The sequence below is a fragment of the Columba livia genome, chromosome 1 (genome assembly GCF_036013475.1).
Source record: "Columba livia isolate bColLiv1 breed racing homer chromosome 1, bColLiv1.pat.W.v2, whole genome shotgun sequence".
NCBI lineage: Eukaryota > Metazoa > Chordata > Aves > Columbiformes > Columbidae > Columba > Columba livia.
In genome coordinates this window covers 109828887-109847729 of record NC_088602.1, presented here as the reverse complement: position 1 = coordinate 109847729, position 18843 = coordinate 109828887, and the positions used below count along the sequence as shown (strand labels likewise).

Genomic DNA, 18843 nt, shown 5'->3' with positions numbered 1-18843 from the left:
GCTCCCTAACGGCTGCCCAGGGCGCGTGCGTGCACACGCTCGCACGGCCCGCCCGCCCATCCAGCACTGCCACCGCTCCAGCCGTTCCTCGCTCGGCTGCCGGAAGGGATTTTGCGCCCTTCCGCCGCAGGGTCACGTGACATCCCCTTGGTAACGCAAGATGGCGGCGCCCATGTTGCTGCCCGAGTCCCCTCTGGGGAAGTTGAGGTGAGACTGAGGCCGGCGCTGGCGCTGGGTCCTCCCTGCCGCCTCCAGAGGGAAGGGGAAGACACCGGGGATCCATAAGGAGGGTCGCGGCCCAGCCCCGCCTGCGACCGCCCGGCCGCACGACAGCCGAGATGGAGGCCGCCTCGCGGCCGGGCCTGGGAGTGGCGCAGCTACGTGCAGCAGCGGCCATGGCCGACCGGCCGCCGCCGCGCGCGGGGGGGCGGGCTGTGCCTGGCGCCCGTCGAGGGCGGCGGTTGGGAGCGCGGCCGGGCACGGGGCAGCGGCGAACGGGGTCGCGGGGGGCGGGGCTGGTAGGGGCGCTCGGCGCTGCCCGGCGGCGGGGGGAACCGGCGATGCTGCGACCCGGCCGAGCGCGTTCGGGCGGCCGCCGCCGGGCCGCTGCTGCTGCCCAGCGGGGTGGGGGTCAGCCTCCCGCGCTCCGGGAGAAGCGGCGGCCGTGGGGCGGCGCGAGGCTGGGCGACGGCCGGGGCGCGGCGAGGCAGCCGCCGTGTGCGTGCCCGGGCTGGGCCTTGTCCCGTTCCCTCCTCAGGTGGCGGATCCCCTGCCAGGCCTCATAGTTCTTGCAAGCAGCTATGCTTCCCTGTTGCTGGAGTGGCTCGTTCTCCAGTGTTGTGTGGCTGGAAGGGAAGGCGAGCCCCAGCCCTGCAGCGGTTCCTTGCACATCAGCACTTTGCCCGCCTCCAAGTGTGCTGCTGTGGCCTAGGAGTGAGGAGAGTTCCTCTCTCTGTGTTCCATTCTTGGGCTTAAAGAACACCTAAGAAAGCCTGGAAGGTGGTGTCCTCGCTTGCCAGCCCTAGGCACCTGCTGAGCAGATAAGGTTGGTTTCAGGCAGGTGATATTACAGGAGGCATTGCCAGGCTCAGTCAAAGGTGGAAGGCTCAGAGCATGCAGTCAGGGTTTGGTCTTCAAGGGAAAGCACTCTGCTGCCAGGGCAACCACCATGGTGTTACTGATAGCATGCACAGGTGTGCAGATGGTGAGGTTATGAGTAACCCTGAACAGAAGGGTTAGAGATGTGGGTGAGGTTTTGGCTGTCTGAGTTAGACCTGTGGAATTTTTTAAAATTACCTATTCTGAAAATGGAAGATTTGTTCTGTCAATATTTGGCTTGGCAGAATGACAAGACTTGAAGGTCATCCCTCCCTCCTATTTTTCCATTACATACTGGCTAGAAAGAAGAGAGCTGGAATGAAAAATGACAGAAAAAGGGCTTGATACAAGAAGACTTTTAGATATTTACAGGCTTTTTAACCATAATGGAATAATGATGCTGTTTGTAGCAGCCTTGCAGAGCTGTCAGACAAACAAGGATGAGTCTGGCCAAGCTTCAGTCGCAGAAGAGTAGACCTGAGCATTATCTGTGGTGGTTGCTAAGTGTGCTTTTGTTATCAATACCCTAAGACTGCTGCCTATGAAGAATATCAAGGGAGAAGGGAAAGGACTTAAAATTTCATACCCTGTAAAACAGAGGAAGACTAGAATGTCTTGAAAGGCATGCCAAAATTATGGGATAGGAGATCTCCAAATTTTTCTTCCTTAATCTTATTTAGTGACCAAGTTTCAGGAACTACAGGAGATTTCATGGAGTTGGTGATAATGTCAAATACTGCAGAGCTCAAAAAGGATGAGACCCTCTGTGTTGTGTCTGAATGTGATCGCTGCTGCTGTCTACATGCACCTTTAACAGCATAGCTACAGATTTCATTGTCATGTCAGGTGTCCCTGCAGAGTTACTGTTTCGTATTAATAGCTGTTAAATTTGCAGTTTGCAGGGTTTTGTACTGCTGATGTAAATCATGTTGATATATGACAGTAAAAATCCTTTGTTGGGCTATTTTAATGTAAATAATATTCTCTTATCTCCAGCCATCAAAAATACAGAGCTATTCTGAAGAAAGAGAAGCGAAAAAAAAAGCGACAGGCTCTTGCAAAACTAAGAGACTCAGGTAACCCATGAAGTGTTTTTTATTGTCAGTGGAACTAGTACTGATTGTTTGTTTGTTTTGGTTTTTTTTTTTAGTTCTTTTCAATTTTTAAAAGGATATAATTTTGTGTTTCTTTGCTGACTGTAACATGTAGTTATTTAGATGCATTCTTCTGTGTTTTTCTCAGAAGCTACAGAAAAAGATGAATCTGTGTCTGAGGAGGAAGAGGAGGAACTGGAAGAAGAGGAAGAAGAAGAGGAAGAAAAGAAACTTGAGGCAGAAAGGTGAAAAATTTAGAAAGTGGCATTTATGCAGTTATAGATATATTTGTAGTTGATTTCGTTCTGATACCTTGAAAAAATTCAATATATCCTGTGAAAGTGAATAATTTCTGTATATTTCAGGCTACACAGTTTTTCTGTAAAGCCTGAATGATTCCTATGGAATTTTCTCATTTAAACAAGATTTGATAAGCTGTAGTTATTGCTGAACTAATAACTTTGAATTATCTGTATGACAAATGCATCGGTTGTGGATAGTCATTAAATTTTGTCTATGTGTTATCTGGTTCCCTTGATAGACAACAACTACATGAGCAGTGGTTGCTGAGAGAAGAAAAGGCCCAAGAAGAGTTCAAGCTTAAGAAAGAAAAAGAAGAGGCTGCAAGAAAACGTCAAGAAGAAGAAGAGGTGACGTATAAACTGAGTGTTACAGTTGTGTCTGGCAGTAAGGTAGACTTAGTGTAACACCTTTTACTGTTTCATAGTGGACCCAGTTTTCTTGATGTTGGTATGTTTGAAAGTATAAGCTCTTCTTTCTTCCATTCTAAAAGAGTAAACTTAAAAAAATGAAAGAATCTTTTAAAAGGGTTTTTGTCCAGAAGTTTAGTTGCTTATGGCTGGATGAAAGCTTAGTGGTCAAGGAGTTGTAGTCCAACATGATAGCTTTGAATTTGAATGATTATAAAGCATTTGTTTCCTTTTTTGTTGTTTTTATTTTGTTTTGTTTTGTTTGTTTTTAATCATAAAGAGGAAGATCAAAGAAGAATGGGAAGAGCAGCAAAGAAAAGAGAGAGAAGTGGCACAGCAGAAGCAACAGGAGAAGAGAGAGAGAGAGGTGATTCCTGGCAGTGGGAGGATAAACATGTTACATATCCTCTTACATAATCAGATGCAACAATCTTTGCATGTTGAGGAGTGATTTTATTACAACTAGCAAATGTACAAATATGTTAGTTACTTCTTCTTTACATTCTGTCTAAATTCCTGAAACTAGTAATCGATGTCAAAGATGATTTAGTGAATCCATACACCTAGAAGGGTAACTACTTTTAACGCATCTGGCTGTTCATGGTATGTAATTTTTTGCATCAATTAAATACAAAGCCACGCTGTGAATGTATGTTCTGATATGTTCACCTTTTGCATTGTGCAAAGATAATCCTTACTTATGACCCAGTTGAACACAGCCAGTGTTGAAGAAAATGCCCAGTGAGAATATGGAATTACATTGCTGCTGTTCCTTAACACAGTTCTTAATCAAAAGATATATTACAGCTCTTCTTTACCTGACTGATCCAACAGGACGTATCTTTTTTTTTTTTTTAGAGCTCCTTGAGTGGAGAAAAAAATGATGCTGAAGATTCTAGTCATGATAACATTTCTGTTAACGATACATTCTTCTTAAGTTTTAGAAATTGAATGACCTACATGTAAGCTGTTCTGTATAGAAATCCAACGTGAGGACTAGCATGTCACCAGTGAAGGGTGATTGCAGCTTTCTAGGATCTGGTCTTTTTAGCTTCTCCACAATAGTAGAAAATTTCAGTCATTTTACAGGGAGATGTCTTGCTACTGTGTCTGGTAGCAACAGGAACAAGTAGTATTGTCTCCTTCATTTAATAGTTGGTTGTGTCACTGATTGCATAACACTTGCATGAGGAATTAAAAATAACAGCAGTTGTTGTATTTCCTGTCTTATTTCCTTTTGTGTTAAGTGTCCATTTCTCTCTTTGCAAAATAGGGAGAGAAAATGATAGTCATGTCCTTCATTTAAGGTTGAGATATTGTTCTAAGAGAGCTGAACCATGATAACAGTGGGATTTTGTTCCTTCCCTCTCTTTGTGTCTAGGTTAGTCCAAGCCCTCAGTGGGCTGATTTGGTTCCCTGTAGTAGGTGGAACTTTTTTTGTGGGCTATTGGTTAGTTTAATTTTTGTTTTCTGGGTTACTATTTTACTGGTTTAGTGAGTTAAATTGGCTCATAGAGGGCACTGACAAGCACCCACAGGGAAACTTGAGTACACATCTGGGTGTGGAGCCACCCTTTTCTGCAGAGGAAAGTTGTTCACTTGATTTGGCCTGTCTCTTGAAACAGCAGTTTATTCAAATTCTGACTTACTGATTAAAATTTTCTTTTTCCTCCCTCAGATGAGAAAATAGATTTTTCTGGTTTTGATTGTAGATTTTTGTTTTAGTTTTTAATATTTATTTATTTAATTGGGTGGATAATAACTGATATACTTGGCTAGTACCAGATGCTGTCTGGGTTCTCACTTGGATTGCATTTTTAATTTTTTTTATTTGCTCTTCCTCTTTTTAAATTTAATTAATTCTCTTCCAAACTAGAACAATGCTGGCATATTTTCTTGTATTGGTCATGTTTAAATGTCTTTTTTTCTTGGAACTTTATTCTAGAATAATTTGTTAGAACGGATTTTTCAGCCAGTTTTGGAGAACGACTTTTTTGTTTTTCTCAGCCCACTTAGAAGAAGGAAGGGAAGGAATATCCTTATTGATTTCCTTTTATTGGAAGGCTAGATACAGTGAATTTATGATATTAAAGTTTCTTAACAGTTATGTGTTTTGCTTTAACAGAGGCTCACTAAGAAATGGGTTTTTCTGTGTGTTATGTAAGAAGTTCTAAGTTTAAAAGTTTAGTGCAACTAAATGATTATGAATTTAACTGGAATCAGATTGAGTATTAGAGCAGGAGATAGTTTAAGTGCTCAGTAGTTCAGTGATAGTTTTAAAAAATAAGAAGATTAAACTTTTCAGGTTTTCCAGCATTAAGATTAGAATATCATCTGCCTGAGGGTCTTGTCTGATGTATCCTTTAATGGCTTTGTAGTACAGGTATTGCTACAGAGCAAAAGTAAAACTTTGCTTATTAAAGCAACCCCCAATCAAACTTTTATTATGCATAATCACTGAGTATTGTAAATTAGGTTCTTAACTGAAGAAATCAGATGTTTTGCGTGTCTTCAGGGTTTTCACTAGTCCTGTGTTTGCACCATTTATAGGCAGCTGTGCAGAGGATGCTGGATCAAGCTGAAAGCCAGGTATGCTCAAGAGACATTTTGAAAAAGAACTGAGAAGTAATTTAATTGCCATCCGGTGTTTACCTTCTAGCATGTTGTCCATCTGTTTCAGGAACCTAATGTCCTGAATAAATTTAATAGGTAGTGGCTTGCATGAGCTGTAAACAATTATTTACTGTGTGGAACATAATTAAGTATATTTCTGGCTGGTTGGTGGCAGTGCAGTTGTGCATGCTTATTCCTGTTCAGGAGATCTGAGTCAAAATGAAGCTGGAAATACTGCTGTGTGTTGTTAAAAGCCACTGTCCATAATGGTTTATTTGTGAATTAGAATTCTAAATAAATCTGTCAGTCTGGCAGGACAAACCTGTCTTTTTAAGAAGATGGCAGGCTCTAAATAAAAGGATTCAGCAGTTGAGGAGGGAACAGTTCCTTAAGAAAAAAAAGAAAAGGTGGGGGAGGGAGGGAGAAGCTGACTGCTTGGGTTCCTGGAAGCGCACACATCTCAAGCTGGAAGTGTGTAGTAAAGAAAACTGCAGTCTTCATTTGAATCTTAGAGAGGATGAATTCAGTCTTTCCTGTTACCTTAAATAATAATTTGGCCTTTTGTCCCTGTCATACAGTTAAAATTTGTGAAGATTCTTGCTTTGCTTAAATCACTGCCTGAATCTGAAAAATAAGTTTTAACCTAATTAACCCATTGTACGTTGATTGCCATAGCTACATTGGAGTTATATTCAGTTCTGAATTATGTATAAACAGTTTTTTAGGCAGGAAATCTTTTATTTCTTAATATGGGTAGAAAAATACTCTGAACTACTTACTACCTGCCCGGAGCTGAAGATGTATTAGCAGCCCTTTCTGCAAAGAAATAGGCAGAAATGTGGTATGTTATAGACTCCGTTATAGTATCAGTTCAGGGTTCAGCTACTTACTGTTAACACTGTTGAAGTGACGGTGCTGTTTTGTTGAAAGAAAATTATGGCTGAGAGTCATGAACAGAACTGGTAGCAAGGTCAAATGATGCTTGTAAATAGAGTTTTCAGTTGATTTAAAGCAAGAACTTATGCTAGTCTGCTTTACAGATCTTCTGGCTAACAAAATGAAAATTCCCTTTTTAAAATGTGTGTTTTGTTTTTAGTCAGTCAACACTTGCAACTTGATAATTCCATTTTGAATTAAAGAAATCTTAATGGCCTGAGTTGAGCAGTATGGAGGCTTTTAATTTGATTGTTAACTATGAATTTAATTTGCTTTAATTCTGGCTTTTGGGATGTTTCTTTTGTTTCAGACTTTTCTAGCTGCATAAAAAGTCACAGTGATAACTTTACTGAGCTTTGAGCTGTTGCAAAGATAAATAAGTGAATAGTCCTGGCTTTCTAACTCCCAGGTGTACAAAGTACTGTTCAGTGGGTCCTGGAATTATGTAGGTAACGGGCTTACCTGAATGGAAAGAATCTATCTCAATATTTGTAATTCTCATAGATGACAAATGAAATTATTGTTTGAGAAGCAAATATTATTGTACCTTTTGGTTATAAAATCTTAAGAAGCTTTTCCTTTAGTAAAAGAAAACATCTGGTTTAGTGATTTTAAAAATAAACAGCAAAACCCCACACACCTAAAAAACCCAACACATCATGAATATAGAGTTAAAACTGAACAGTTATCACAAAAAGAGGTTTGTGTCATCAGAGACCTAAGGCACTTGGCAGCTTTATAAGACAATGCCTAAAATAGATTCAGCTTGCCTTGTAGTAATGCAGTGCTCATAATTGCACATGGATTTAATTGGTAGTTTTATTTTGATATTACATCTCTTTATTCTTTTCTGACTTCTTTGTATTTTAATGGATTTTTTTTTTTCCACAGCTGGAGAATGGTGTGACCTGGCATAACCCAGAGCCCCCAGAGAATATAGGAACAGAGAAGGACAGAGCAAATTGCCCATTCTATATTAAAACCGGTTCCTGCCGATTCGGAGACAGGTAATCAATTGAATATTTATCAGCATAGAAGTGTTTTGGAGAGACGAAAGGGAAGCATAGGTCATATGCAAACAGAAGAAAAATTGCTATATAAATTACTTTCATTTATTCAGATCTGATTCTGTTATTCATGAGGGAACTAGACATTGAGAGCAAAAGTATTGCCTGGCTGGAAGTGAACTCTTTATTGTTATGGCATATTACTGATGGTGCATTCTGGTTATATTGGTCAGACTGACTTTTCCTTAGCTCTGACAGATGCGCAGATACATTCAGACAGAATATATTTGATTTCTGCTATTAGTAAAGGCGTGATATGTCAGAGATTGTCTTTTGTCTTGTAAATTTGCGTATGCTGCGTGTTTTAAAAAATTAAAATAAGATCTCAGATGGACTAAAGCAAGTTAAGGTTCACCTGCACAGTTGAGAAAGCTGCTGTGTAGCTTCCAGAATTCTCCTGTTTGTATACTGTTTAATTACATTATACATTTATTCCTGATTATTTTTTTTAATATACTGTCATGGGTGCCCTATTTCAAAAAGAAGTGAAGTAAAAGGCAAGAAGAGAGAAGGGCAACAAGAAGGTCAGAGGTGAGGAACAGTGGCTAACATTGAACTATAGAGTAGGATGGGAAGGATTATTTGCTTTTATTGTGAAATAGTTTAATTAGGTGTCCCTGAGTGTTTACCAGCTTTCAAAAAAAAAAAAAAAAAAGCAAAAGGCAAAACTTATTCCCAGAGGACATAGAGGAAGCCAGAAGTATAAACGGGTTCATAGACTACAGGTTCATTGGCGATGATTAAAGATGATGACCCACATGCAGCATCTGGCTAGAAAATCCCTGAATTTTTGTATGTGTTAAGGAGGAAAAACAGCTCAGCAGGGAAGGACTCTGAAAGCTATTATGTGAATCTTCAGCATAAACTAGTAAGGCCATTTTATTAACTTGTATCACCAAAATATGTGTGCACCATCTATTGGAGTTTTCTTTATCCTAGAAGTAATTTGCTTCACTCTGGTGTGTCTTGTGGATAATTATGTGATAATTCAACTCTGTGGAATCTTAAAGTCCACATCTTTTTTTCTATTCTGAAATATGTTGAATTCCTAAATAAAACTTTGGCCAGCTATTTCACTGCAGGCAGCATGTTTGCTTTTCAAACATTTAGTTCTTTGCAATCTTTGCTGTATTTTTGTTTCAGTGGTATTTAATGGAGGGTGACCTCCTTGGATTAATTATAGATTGGATAAAAATCAGGTTTGCTTTGAACTATGAGTAGGCTTGGTTAATAAATACTGAGAAGCATCATATTCTGCCTTCCTCTCACATGTAGTTGTTGATCTCGGCTACCTCTCCTTCATTTCCCTTCCTCCTCCTCACATGCCTGCTTCCTTCATATGCTGGTCTTTTTAACCTCTGGTGTTGACCATAAGTTGAAGGACTGAGATCCAGCTAGGATAAGGACTGGAAGAATGGGTTGGGAGCTGTTTTTGAAAATTGGCAAAGTTCACTCTGTCTTGAATAAGCTAAAACTGGCCGAGTTCAGTGTTATTAATTTCCCCAGTAATTCAAACCCTAGTATTTTGTAATAATACTGGATTTTGGGTCATTAATTTTCCTTGTGGTTCCTTTTGTTCTGTCATGTGCTATATTCATTTTGGTTACAGAAGATACTGGTTTGGTACAATATTATGAGTTCTAGCATTCAAACAGAACAGCAAAGGGAGACAGTTTCTCAACTGTTAAAAAAATCCAATTAATTGTCTCCAGTTTTAATTTTGGTTTTGGAGGCTGTTTTTTGTTGTTTGTTTGTTTGTTTGTTTGTTTTATTATTCTTTGGTTTTTGAAGTCTAAGGTGTCAACCAGAAAGTGACAGTCAATTTCTGGCTGACTGGATGCAGATAGAAACTTCGTATCTGAAGTCTAGGTGGTAATTTCCCATTTTGAGACCTGACCTCCCTCCAATTTGTCTGTGCTTTGCCAGTGCTAGATGAAGCCAGTAGACTAGTCTGATTATTTTTTTGATGATGCCATGAAAAGGAGAAATGTGTTGCAGAGTGCATGACCCAGTTGCTTGGGGAAGTGTTTGAAATGGAGATCATAAAGCACAATGAAATAAACATGGAGGCTAACATCTAGCATTCATCTAAAGGTTTGTGGGGAAGATTCTAAAGGTTTGTAGGGGAGAACTGTATTTCTGCATTTGAAGGAGGTAGCCTGAATGTGATGGATGGTGAGGGAGAATCTAATACTTTTACAGCTGCCAAGAAGATGCAGATTAAGATAAAACTTACTTGGAAGAATCATTTTTTTACAAGTGGAAAAATACCAGTCTTGTACTCCTCACATTTCAGGTCTAAACATGTTTTTCTTCCCTCACTCCTCTCCCTGCCCCCCATATGATGAGAACAACTTCAGTAAAAGTTGTTCAGTTTGCAAAAAGAGTGGCTGGGACTTGCTTCAAAATGTCTTAAAAGGTTGTCCATTATCTTTCTATAAAGTCCTTCAGAAATGGGGAACAAATGTAACCCTAGTAGTCTAGAGGAAAATACTTTAACTCTTCTTATGTTAGTGGTATCTATAGATTTTGCAGACATGCTTTTTTAAGCAATAATGTGTTTATACATGGCAGAAGGCATTAAGATCATACTCAAACTCACTTCTGAAAGATTTAATAATTGAAATATGCTGATTTTATGAAATATGTTGATCTAAAGGATTTTATTTTGTAATAACTGTTACCCCAAATGGCAAGTGTTTGAAGTTTCAGCAAGTGCGTCTTCTGCTGAAAGGGCTGATCTTTTCACTTTTCTCTCATCACTACAAATGTCCAGGTGTTCTCGCAAGCATAACTATCCAACATCTAGTAAGACACTACTTGTTCGAGGGATGTTCATTACTTTTGGCATGGAGCAGTGCCGGAGGGATGACTATGACACAGACGCGAGTCTTGAGTACAGTGACGAAGAGACCTACCAGCAGTTCCTGGAGTTCTACGAGGACGTGCTCCCTGAGTTTCAGAACGTGGGGAAGGTTGTTCAATTCAAGGTATGCATCTGAGTGTAATAGCTTGTTAAATATGTAACATATACAACATAAGTTGTGTTTTACTGGCCTTAACAGGAATTCTCTCCAGCATGCCCCAGCTTAATCACATGTACATTAGAGAATTATACGGTGTCCTTACACCAAATTATGCATCTCTGATGTCACTTGTGAATTTGTCACTGCAGTTACAGAGCATTGCTTCAGTCTGGGTCAATCTTCTCTACCATTCCCCTGAGCTGTTATAAAAGCTTGTGCTTTTGTACTGCAAGTTATTCATACTGCTCAACAGTCCCTTCTCTTCTTTGCCCGTGATAAGTCCCAGAGGCTCCACCAAGACTGTTAGACAGTATAAATATATCTGGGCTGTTTTATTTGTGCCTAAGGACACAGTGGGGGTATAAAATGTATTTGGAGTATACACCCAATGTCGTTTTAGGACTGGTTGGATAAAATCAAATGACAGTGAACTAAATAGGTAGAGTAGGTATTTCAGTAGGAGGAATTATAAAAAGGTAAATTACATAAATGGTGTTGAGATTTGTCATCCATCCTTAGTTTCTGCATTTGGTATGCTGAATGTTCTTTCCTGAATTTTTCCCATTATATTATTATTTCTTATGGGGGCGAAAGAGAGATCTGTAAATGGAGACCTCAGAGATGAATGATGTAACAGTCCCATATTGCCCCAAAATATGCAGTTTGGATGGTGAAATCTCCTTGTAGCAAAACCCACTGCAGCATCCCTTTCTGCTTGCCATTTCCTGCAGTCACCAGGAGGCACGCAGTGCCTTTTCTTCTTTTGTTTCCATCCACTGACAGCTGCCTCAGATCTGAGATTGCATTAACATTTCAAGCAAGAGGAAAGTAGAAAAAGTGAATTTTCCATAGCTCTATAATGAGCTTTATAGGTCAGAAACCTTAACTTCTTTAGAGACGTATCCCCTCCATATTTTGACTCATGGGATATTAGGAGGTTGTGCTCCATTCCTGAAGATGGGATGTAGATTCCCAGTGGGGTGTGGGTTGAAATGCTGTCTTACCATCAAACTCGGATTCTCAAATTTGTAATGTTGTTATATGCAACTGTGTTAAGTTGCATATACTAGGGTCCCTATGACTAATAACGGGGTAAGAGCTTTTAGTGTGGCATTTCTGAGCTTCTGAAGTAATTATGCAACCGTAATATAATTCTTACATGCATTTTGATTATATTAGAGATGCTTAGAAATTATGTGTTTGCTGCAGGGATCTTAGCTGTGATTGAATTGAGTCTCTACTACCATTTAGAATCAGATTATACATGCCCCTCTTCCAGGTGGCTTCCCTTTCCAGTGTAACCTAAGGTTTTGTTCTTGCTCTTTGCTCTTGGAAGCTACTCCAGAATCTGGCAGATCCTTACAAAACACATTTCCCACCTAAAAGTGTCTGTGGTGAAATCATTTCCTGCGTGTTCTTGTGTCGGTGGTGTTTATCTCAAATAGTTTGACTGCTTATTCTGTAATTATACAACTGTTTGTTGTTGTGTCTGAAGCCCCTACCTAACCCAGTGCTCCTGAGGTTTTCTCCGAGGGTCAGTCAGGCTTCAGTGACAAATGGAGCCGTGTGCCTTGAATGGAGCCACGTGCTTCGTTCCGGGATGTCAGAAGAGGCCTGGGCGCAAAAGAGGCTGGGCTCACACCTCTGACCTGAAGAAAGGGATTCTAGCATGCTTGGGCCTGTCTGTCTCAGAATCCTTTGTAACAGCAAGCTTGCTTGCAGCAAGCTTTTTGGAAGTTAAATTGTGTAATTTTGAGAGCTTTGGGTATACTTTGAATGCTACATTATTATGAAAAAAAAAAAGGTGTTTCAGAACTGTTCGGTGAAAGCGAGTGACGTCAGCTTTTCTAACTCATCTTACAGGGATGCCATGAAGCAAAATTGCTCTAAACATTCTGTTACCATGATGAAGCCCACATTTCCACGTGAGGATACTACTAATTGTTTTCAGAGCAGGATTTGGCTGTTACACAGTAGGGCTGGCCCAGACAGGTGTGAGACAGTTGAGTACAAGCTGTTCTGTGGGCTAAGTGAAGCAGAGGTCCCAGTGTTAATAAAAGCATAATGCTGGAAACAGTCAAAAATAAGCCAGAAGGACTTTTTTTTTTCTTCAAGACCTCTTATTTGACTAAAACTAAGTGTTCCACAAGAAAATCACATTTAAGTTCATATTGATGAGCTGTCATAAATCAGAATGGCTGCCATCTCAACATGCGTGAGCCACTGTATAGCATAAACCTTCTGCTGCCCTAACTTAATGTTTCCATCCCCTTAGGTCAGTTGCAACTATGAGCCTCACCTGCGAGGAAATGTGTATGTCCAGTATCAGTCGTAAGTACTCGAAATCTTATTAAGTTTTAGAACTAAGCTCCATTAACGAACACCGTATAATCCAAGTGATTCATTCTCATACTGTAATTGGAGCCTAAAATTGGTAAGTAACATCTTAAACCATTGCATGGTGATAATGCTATGTGTGATTTTTGCTTTGTAAAGGGAGAAGGACTGTCAGGCAGCTCTTGCTCTATTCAGTGGACGATGGTATGCAGGCCGACAGCTTCATTGTGAATTTTGTCCTGTGACAAGGTGGAAGACTGCTATATGTGGTGAGTCACATGAACAGTGGGAAAAGAGAATGTGCTTTATTGAAAGAGTACTTATGGAAGTGATAATGAGGGAATTAGCCTGTAGCTTTCAGATCTGCCTAATGTTGCATTTCATTTCTGTTTGGAAGAAAAACATGCTAACTTGCTTGGGTAGATCTAGGAAAGAAAGGGAATATTCATACTATGTCATGCAAGTGTCTGAATCACTCTATGGGATTTACCTTGGACTGGAAAAGACAGTTTGGATCCTAGCTTTGGAAATAATAATCTTAAGGTGGAACTACAGGAAGTACTAATTTATCTCTTTGAAAAGCAGCAGTGGTTTTTGAACCATCAACAGTTTTTAGCAGTAACTATCGCATTTGACTTATCTATAATTGCATTCTTAGATTGAGGTAGTAAAATTATTTATGAAAATCATTTTAAGCTAAAACTTTCATAGCTGTTAATAAGTTAATTCCAAGAAAAGTACACATTGAAAAATAATCTTGTGTGAATTGATAGGTGGTCAGATGCATGTTTTTCTGTTTGAAGAAGCAAAATTGAGTTTAATAAAGTTTCTTTCCAGTAGGTACCTAATGAAGAAAGAGATTTAACAGGTCTCGTTCATAAAAAAGCAAACCCTAATCTGTTGCAGGCTTATTTGAAAGGCAGAAGTGTCCAAGAGGGAAGCACTGCAACTTTCTGCATGTGTTCAAAAATCCAAGCAATGATCTTTGGGATGCCAGTAGAGACATACGTATTTCTCCTGAACGGACTAATCAGTTGTCTAAAAACTCTGAAAGGAGAAACAGATCGAGCCATCGTGATGACTATTACAGCCGGTCAAGGAGAAGGGGCAGCCCAAGCCCTGATCATTCCTATCGAAGGAATGGAGAATCTGAGAGAAAAAAGAATCGCCGCAAAAACAAGAGAAGGCGCCGGTCTGGCAGGTCAAGAAGTCGAGAAAGGAGGAGGTCTCGCAGCAGGGGGAGAAAGAGGAGGGGCCGCAGTCGCAGCAGAAGTCATAGTCGAACACGCAGCAGGAGCAGAAGTCGGAGTTCGTCTCGATCGAGGAGCAGGGGTAAAAAGAGATCGAGCAGCAGAGGAAAGAATAGTTAAACTCCCAAAACAAAGAGAGAATTACTTTTAGAATTTGCTAATTGATCAAACATAGAGCTGACAAATCTTTCCAGTAGGGCACCAGATATATTTGAGTTTCAAATAAAAGTGTTCTTGCACATTAAAATGTTTCTTCCTAATAAAGGAACCTAGTTCATTGTGTGCTAAGCTTCAGAAAAGTATAAGTCCTATATAAGGTGTGAATGTCAAGTACTCTAGCTACTCTGTCCCTCTGAACTGCTTTACCATCTGGATGCATACTGAGTACAAATAGAAAGAGAAGTAAAGCTTATTTGGTATATGCTTATTTCTGTGTTACGTGTGTGTTAAGTGTTTACTGTCCCTGTAAGGAGTTAGTACAGAACAGCCAGTGTGCTGTAAATTCACACCACAGCATACTGCAAATTGAAGTCTGTGTAGAAGACTGCCATTTAGATTTTCCGTCTGTTTATGGGAAATCTCTTTTCTAGACAAAGTAAATATAATCATGTTATGAGTTGGAGAAAAGGGATCTAAAAGACATCACTGTTTGGTTGTACAATACTTGCCCAGTAGGAGCTTTGTGGTCATAAGTGTCAGATTTTTCTCTCTCCCCTGACTGAGCTGCTAAGCTAATTGCCTGCAGGGATTGCAGCAGGCTAAAACCAAGTAGGAAGTACACAGAAAAACAATCAGTTTATTCAGTACCTTAATCCCTACGTAAGAGTGGAGACCATGCACTTGTAATCCTTAAGTGAGGATAGGAAATACTTTGCATACCTCTTGGTTGCTTACCATTTGTAGTTGAAAACAACCTGCCTAGCCTGTGATGGAGTGGTGGAAAAGTGTACATCTGGTAACCAAACACACGTATGTCGTTGTGAAGCCCCACAATGGTTGCAGAGTGGCTAAAGAAATGGAAGGGTTTTATACCTGAAACAATACTTTAAGTTGTTTTGCAGAGGAGAACGTGATGTAAAGTCTTTTTAGGCTTATTGTACAGTTTAGGGCATCCTACTGCCTGGCTTCCCTATGGTTAAGGTGGAAAGTAGGATACATAAAAATGAAGTTATCAGGACAAAACCTTTTTTAAATGACAGCTACGTTTGCAAAGTACCTGTAATTAGATAAATCCTTACAAATATTGCTTCAGTTTTAAATGAAAGACTTGTGCTGTTAGATGGACTGTACTTCACACTGTTTAACTTCAGGTATTTACCTTAGGCACCCAGGTGTCCTTTGGCGCTTGGAGAGAGCAGTTTGTGGCACTGAAGGTGCAGGTGGCCTGAATGGTCTGCAGAGACACCTCCCTCTCTTTAGCCTCTCCAAAGAACTTGGGCTCCTGCCTGTGGAGTACAGTTCACACCACCTAAGTTAGAAGCCTAAAGTAGACATGAAATGCTCCCAAATAGATACTTGTTATGACTTCAACAATACAACAAAGTCCTGTAGAAAATCTGGATATCCAAACTTTATGATAGCATTCCTCACAGCAAGAAGAGTTTTCCTCCAGGATAGTTAAGAGTGAATGAACATTGCTTCTGGATATAATATATATATTTTTGGTTTTCTAAATGCATACTGCACCTAGCATGCTGATTATACATTTTCCTTCTTTCATGTGTAACTGTTGACCAATATGGAGTAATACAGCAAAAGTGCTATATATTGATGTTCAGTTCAAACCCGACTTTCACTATATATTGTCATAACTGTAGGCAGAATTGTAGCTTAGTTGATTTGATTAAATGTTTTAGTTATTAACAGATGTAGGAGTTGTAATTTAATAGCATAACTTTTGAAATAATAACAACTTTGTTTGAAAGGCATATTTCAAAGGATAGACGGCACTAAGTTTTAAGTTATGTTTGAGGAATTTGTGACCATCAGTTTCTCATGGTGTATCTTCTTCTGACTAGACCTTACAGACAGATTTTCCCCGAGGTTTCTATTTTTCATAGATGCTCACTTGTCTAGTTGGGTCACTTGTGTAGAATATGGCAAACTCTCGTTCAGTTCCGTGGAGCAGAATCAAACTTGCTGAGATGCACCGACAGGGCAATGACATCTTCCTTTCACTGGTGCTGACTTGCCTCCAGTGACTCGTGCTGGTCAGCCAAGCCTACCGTTTACAGCCCTCGGGTGGAAGAGTTGACTTATGCCATCTGTATGTAGCCCATTGTACATCCAGTGTTGTGCAGCAGGCTGTTGCTGATCGTTATCTGGGCAAAATCCATCCCTGAGCTTAATGGAATGCATGGTGGGAACCTTGTGACCGGTCAGGTGAAGCAAGCAAAGCTGGCCTCTGTAGGATTAGAAACCAAGTGCCAACTAAGACCCATGTGAGAATTCCACAGGTAATTAGGCTCCATGTCCCCATGGTTTTGTAATGGGATTTGGGAAGCTGAGCTGCTGTATTTTTTTAAAAAAGGTTCTTAAAGACTGACTAAGAAATGCATGTAAAAGTTTAAATACACTTATTTCTGCTACTATAATGGGTGAAGCTTCAGCTGTTTTTCTTGAGGTCTGGACCCAAACTTACTGGCTGTACCTGTGCATTGTAGGACTGGTAGATGTAATTAGCATTCACTTTCACATGCAGCCTGTCTGTTACACAGAAATGGAGTGCTGTAGATCTGACATTTAGTTTGCATTTGTTAGCATGAAACCTGGACTTCAACTTCAGAGTTCATATATTTCAGTGTTATTTCCCTACTTCATAATCTTAAGTAGTGTTATATGCATGGTTTTGTGTTTCTTTATTAGCCAAGTGAGCTATTTATTCTGAAGAAACAGAGTAGAAGTTTTTAAATGTTAAGCTTAATTGTTTTTCTGAAGGGGAGAAGCCCCAGAAAACATAGAAAGGATTTACATTTGCAAAGCACAGCTTGTTCGCACTGTGTGTTATTCTGTGTATTCCACATACAAGGACCTTATGAAGTGAACTAATATTGGCCAAGTTTTGTTTTGAATGACTGCTTAGAAGCAGCAGCTTTCAGAATTCTTTTTTTTTTTAATTTATGAATTCTGTGAGGATCACTGAGGTGCTTTAGAGCGATGATGAAAGCGGGGTTCGCACAGAGCTGCAAGGGCCCTTTCTGACAGGGCCTGCCAGGCAGCTCACAGGGCAGCTGGGCTGGGGAGCAGGCCCCACTCTTGCCCTTCTCCCGTGGAAGGAGGAGCAAGCCCAAGTTGGGCAGCCCGTGGATCCAGTAGCAGACAGTCCCAGCAGGCACAGGCAGTAGGTGTTACTGCCCAGCAGCATCTCAGCATCGGGGAACTGGGCTCCCCGCAGCCTACTCCAAGGTCTGGCTGGCAGCTGCTCCCGTGTGACTTCCCTTCCTACCTGGCCGCAGCAGCTGCCCACTGCCACCGCAGGGTGGGAAGGGCAGCAGACCTTCACATGCTGAATGCCAGGCTTGCTTTTTAAACAGGGGGATCAAGCACACCTGAAAAGGCCTTTCTTCTTCACCCCTTCCCTTGCTTATAGGGCAGGTGGACTGAAATGTGTCCTACATAACTTCTCAGCTCTGCATCCTTTGATGATAGCATGTCTTTCTCAGATTCAGTGTTGCATTGCTGCAGTGACATTCCTGTGTGCTAAGTAACTTTTTTCAGAAGAAATGCAAGAGCCTGCTTAAGATATGCTATTGCTTCCTGTCCTGGATCAGTGCTTCTTAGAAAACATGAAAGTTTGTGCTAGTTAATACCTTTAAAGCTTAATTTACTTACTTATATCATCTAAACAGCACAGCTCATTTAGCTTTCACTGAAAGTTTGTTGCAATTAAAATAAACCCCTACTATTCCACATATCCGTCTATTCAGCACTGATATATCAGCTGAATTCACTATCTCTAATAAAAGAGAGAAAATTGCTAAGTTCCACTTTGCTAACCTACAAGGCTCATCACAAAGGAAGCTGTACAGGCATAGCCCATGGCACACGCTAACTTAACAAAGGCAGCCACAGGGTGACAGCCACAGCAGATGTTTAAGAAGGCCTCTTCAAATTAAAGACGGGTTCAGTGATGAAGACACTCAAGCCAACAATTACTTACCTAAGCAATCAAAAAATTCTGATTCTTTAGCTTCCTCCCACCCCCTCTCCATGAGATAGGAAATTTAAGAAACAAAATTTTAATTTCACATTAGATTTAAAAAATGCCCCAACATGGTAAGTTTTCACCATGGTTTTGCTGAAAACATCAACCAGTTCAGTTCTTTTAGAAGGCTGGAGAACACATTAATCTGAGAAATTTTTGGTTGCAACTAGGATTGTGAATGTTGCATTGACTTGCTTGTAATTCCATGTAAGGACCTGAACATTGAGTCTGTATGATCCAGAACCCTCTCTCAATCAACATGTGGTTTGTTTTCATTTTCAAATCAAGTGGCTCTACCACATCAATTTAACATCCACTTCAATAAATTTCACCTTTAATGTGGTAAGCCTTCCAAAAACTTGCTAATTTATCACTTTCTGTACAATTTAAATGGATGTAAATAACTAATCTTGGACACAGTATACTCACACATTTTTTAATAAAGTGCTCAAGAACAGGTTAAGCACTGTAATAAAATTTCCCTTTTTTAAGCTAGCACTGAGTAGCC

General features: G+C 40.3%; 1 protein-coding gene across 2 annotated transcripts; it reads left to right on the top strand.

Moving 5' to 3' along the window:
- The first annotated feature begins 43 nt into the window (after positions 1-43).
- ZRSR2 (zinc finger CCCH-type, RNA binding motif and serine/arginine rich 2) lies at positions 44-18830 on the top strand. Of its 2 annotated transcripts, XM_021298829.2 has the most exons (11): positions 44-207; positions 2095-2174; positions 2341-2437; positions 2734-2842; positions 3183-3269; positions 5453-5491; positions 7343-7458; positions 10295-10508; positions 12820-12875; positions 13041-13150; positions 13788-18830. In XM_021298829.2, the coding sequence occupies exons 1-11, from the start codon at positions 161-163 to the stop codon at positions 14249-14251; spliced, it is 1419 nt and encodes a 472-aa protein (XP_021154504.1). In that variant the 5' UTR covers positions 44-160; the 3' UTR covers positions 14252-18830. The 2 variants fall into 2 exon arrangements, with proteins under 2 accessions (XP_021154504.1, XP_064928612.1); XM_065072540.1 differs by lacking the exon at positions 5453-5491.
- Positions 18831-18843: the final 13 nt, after the last annotated feature.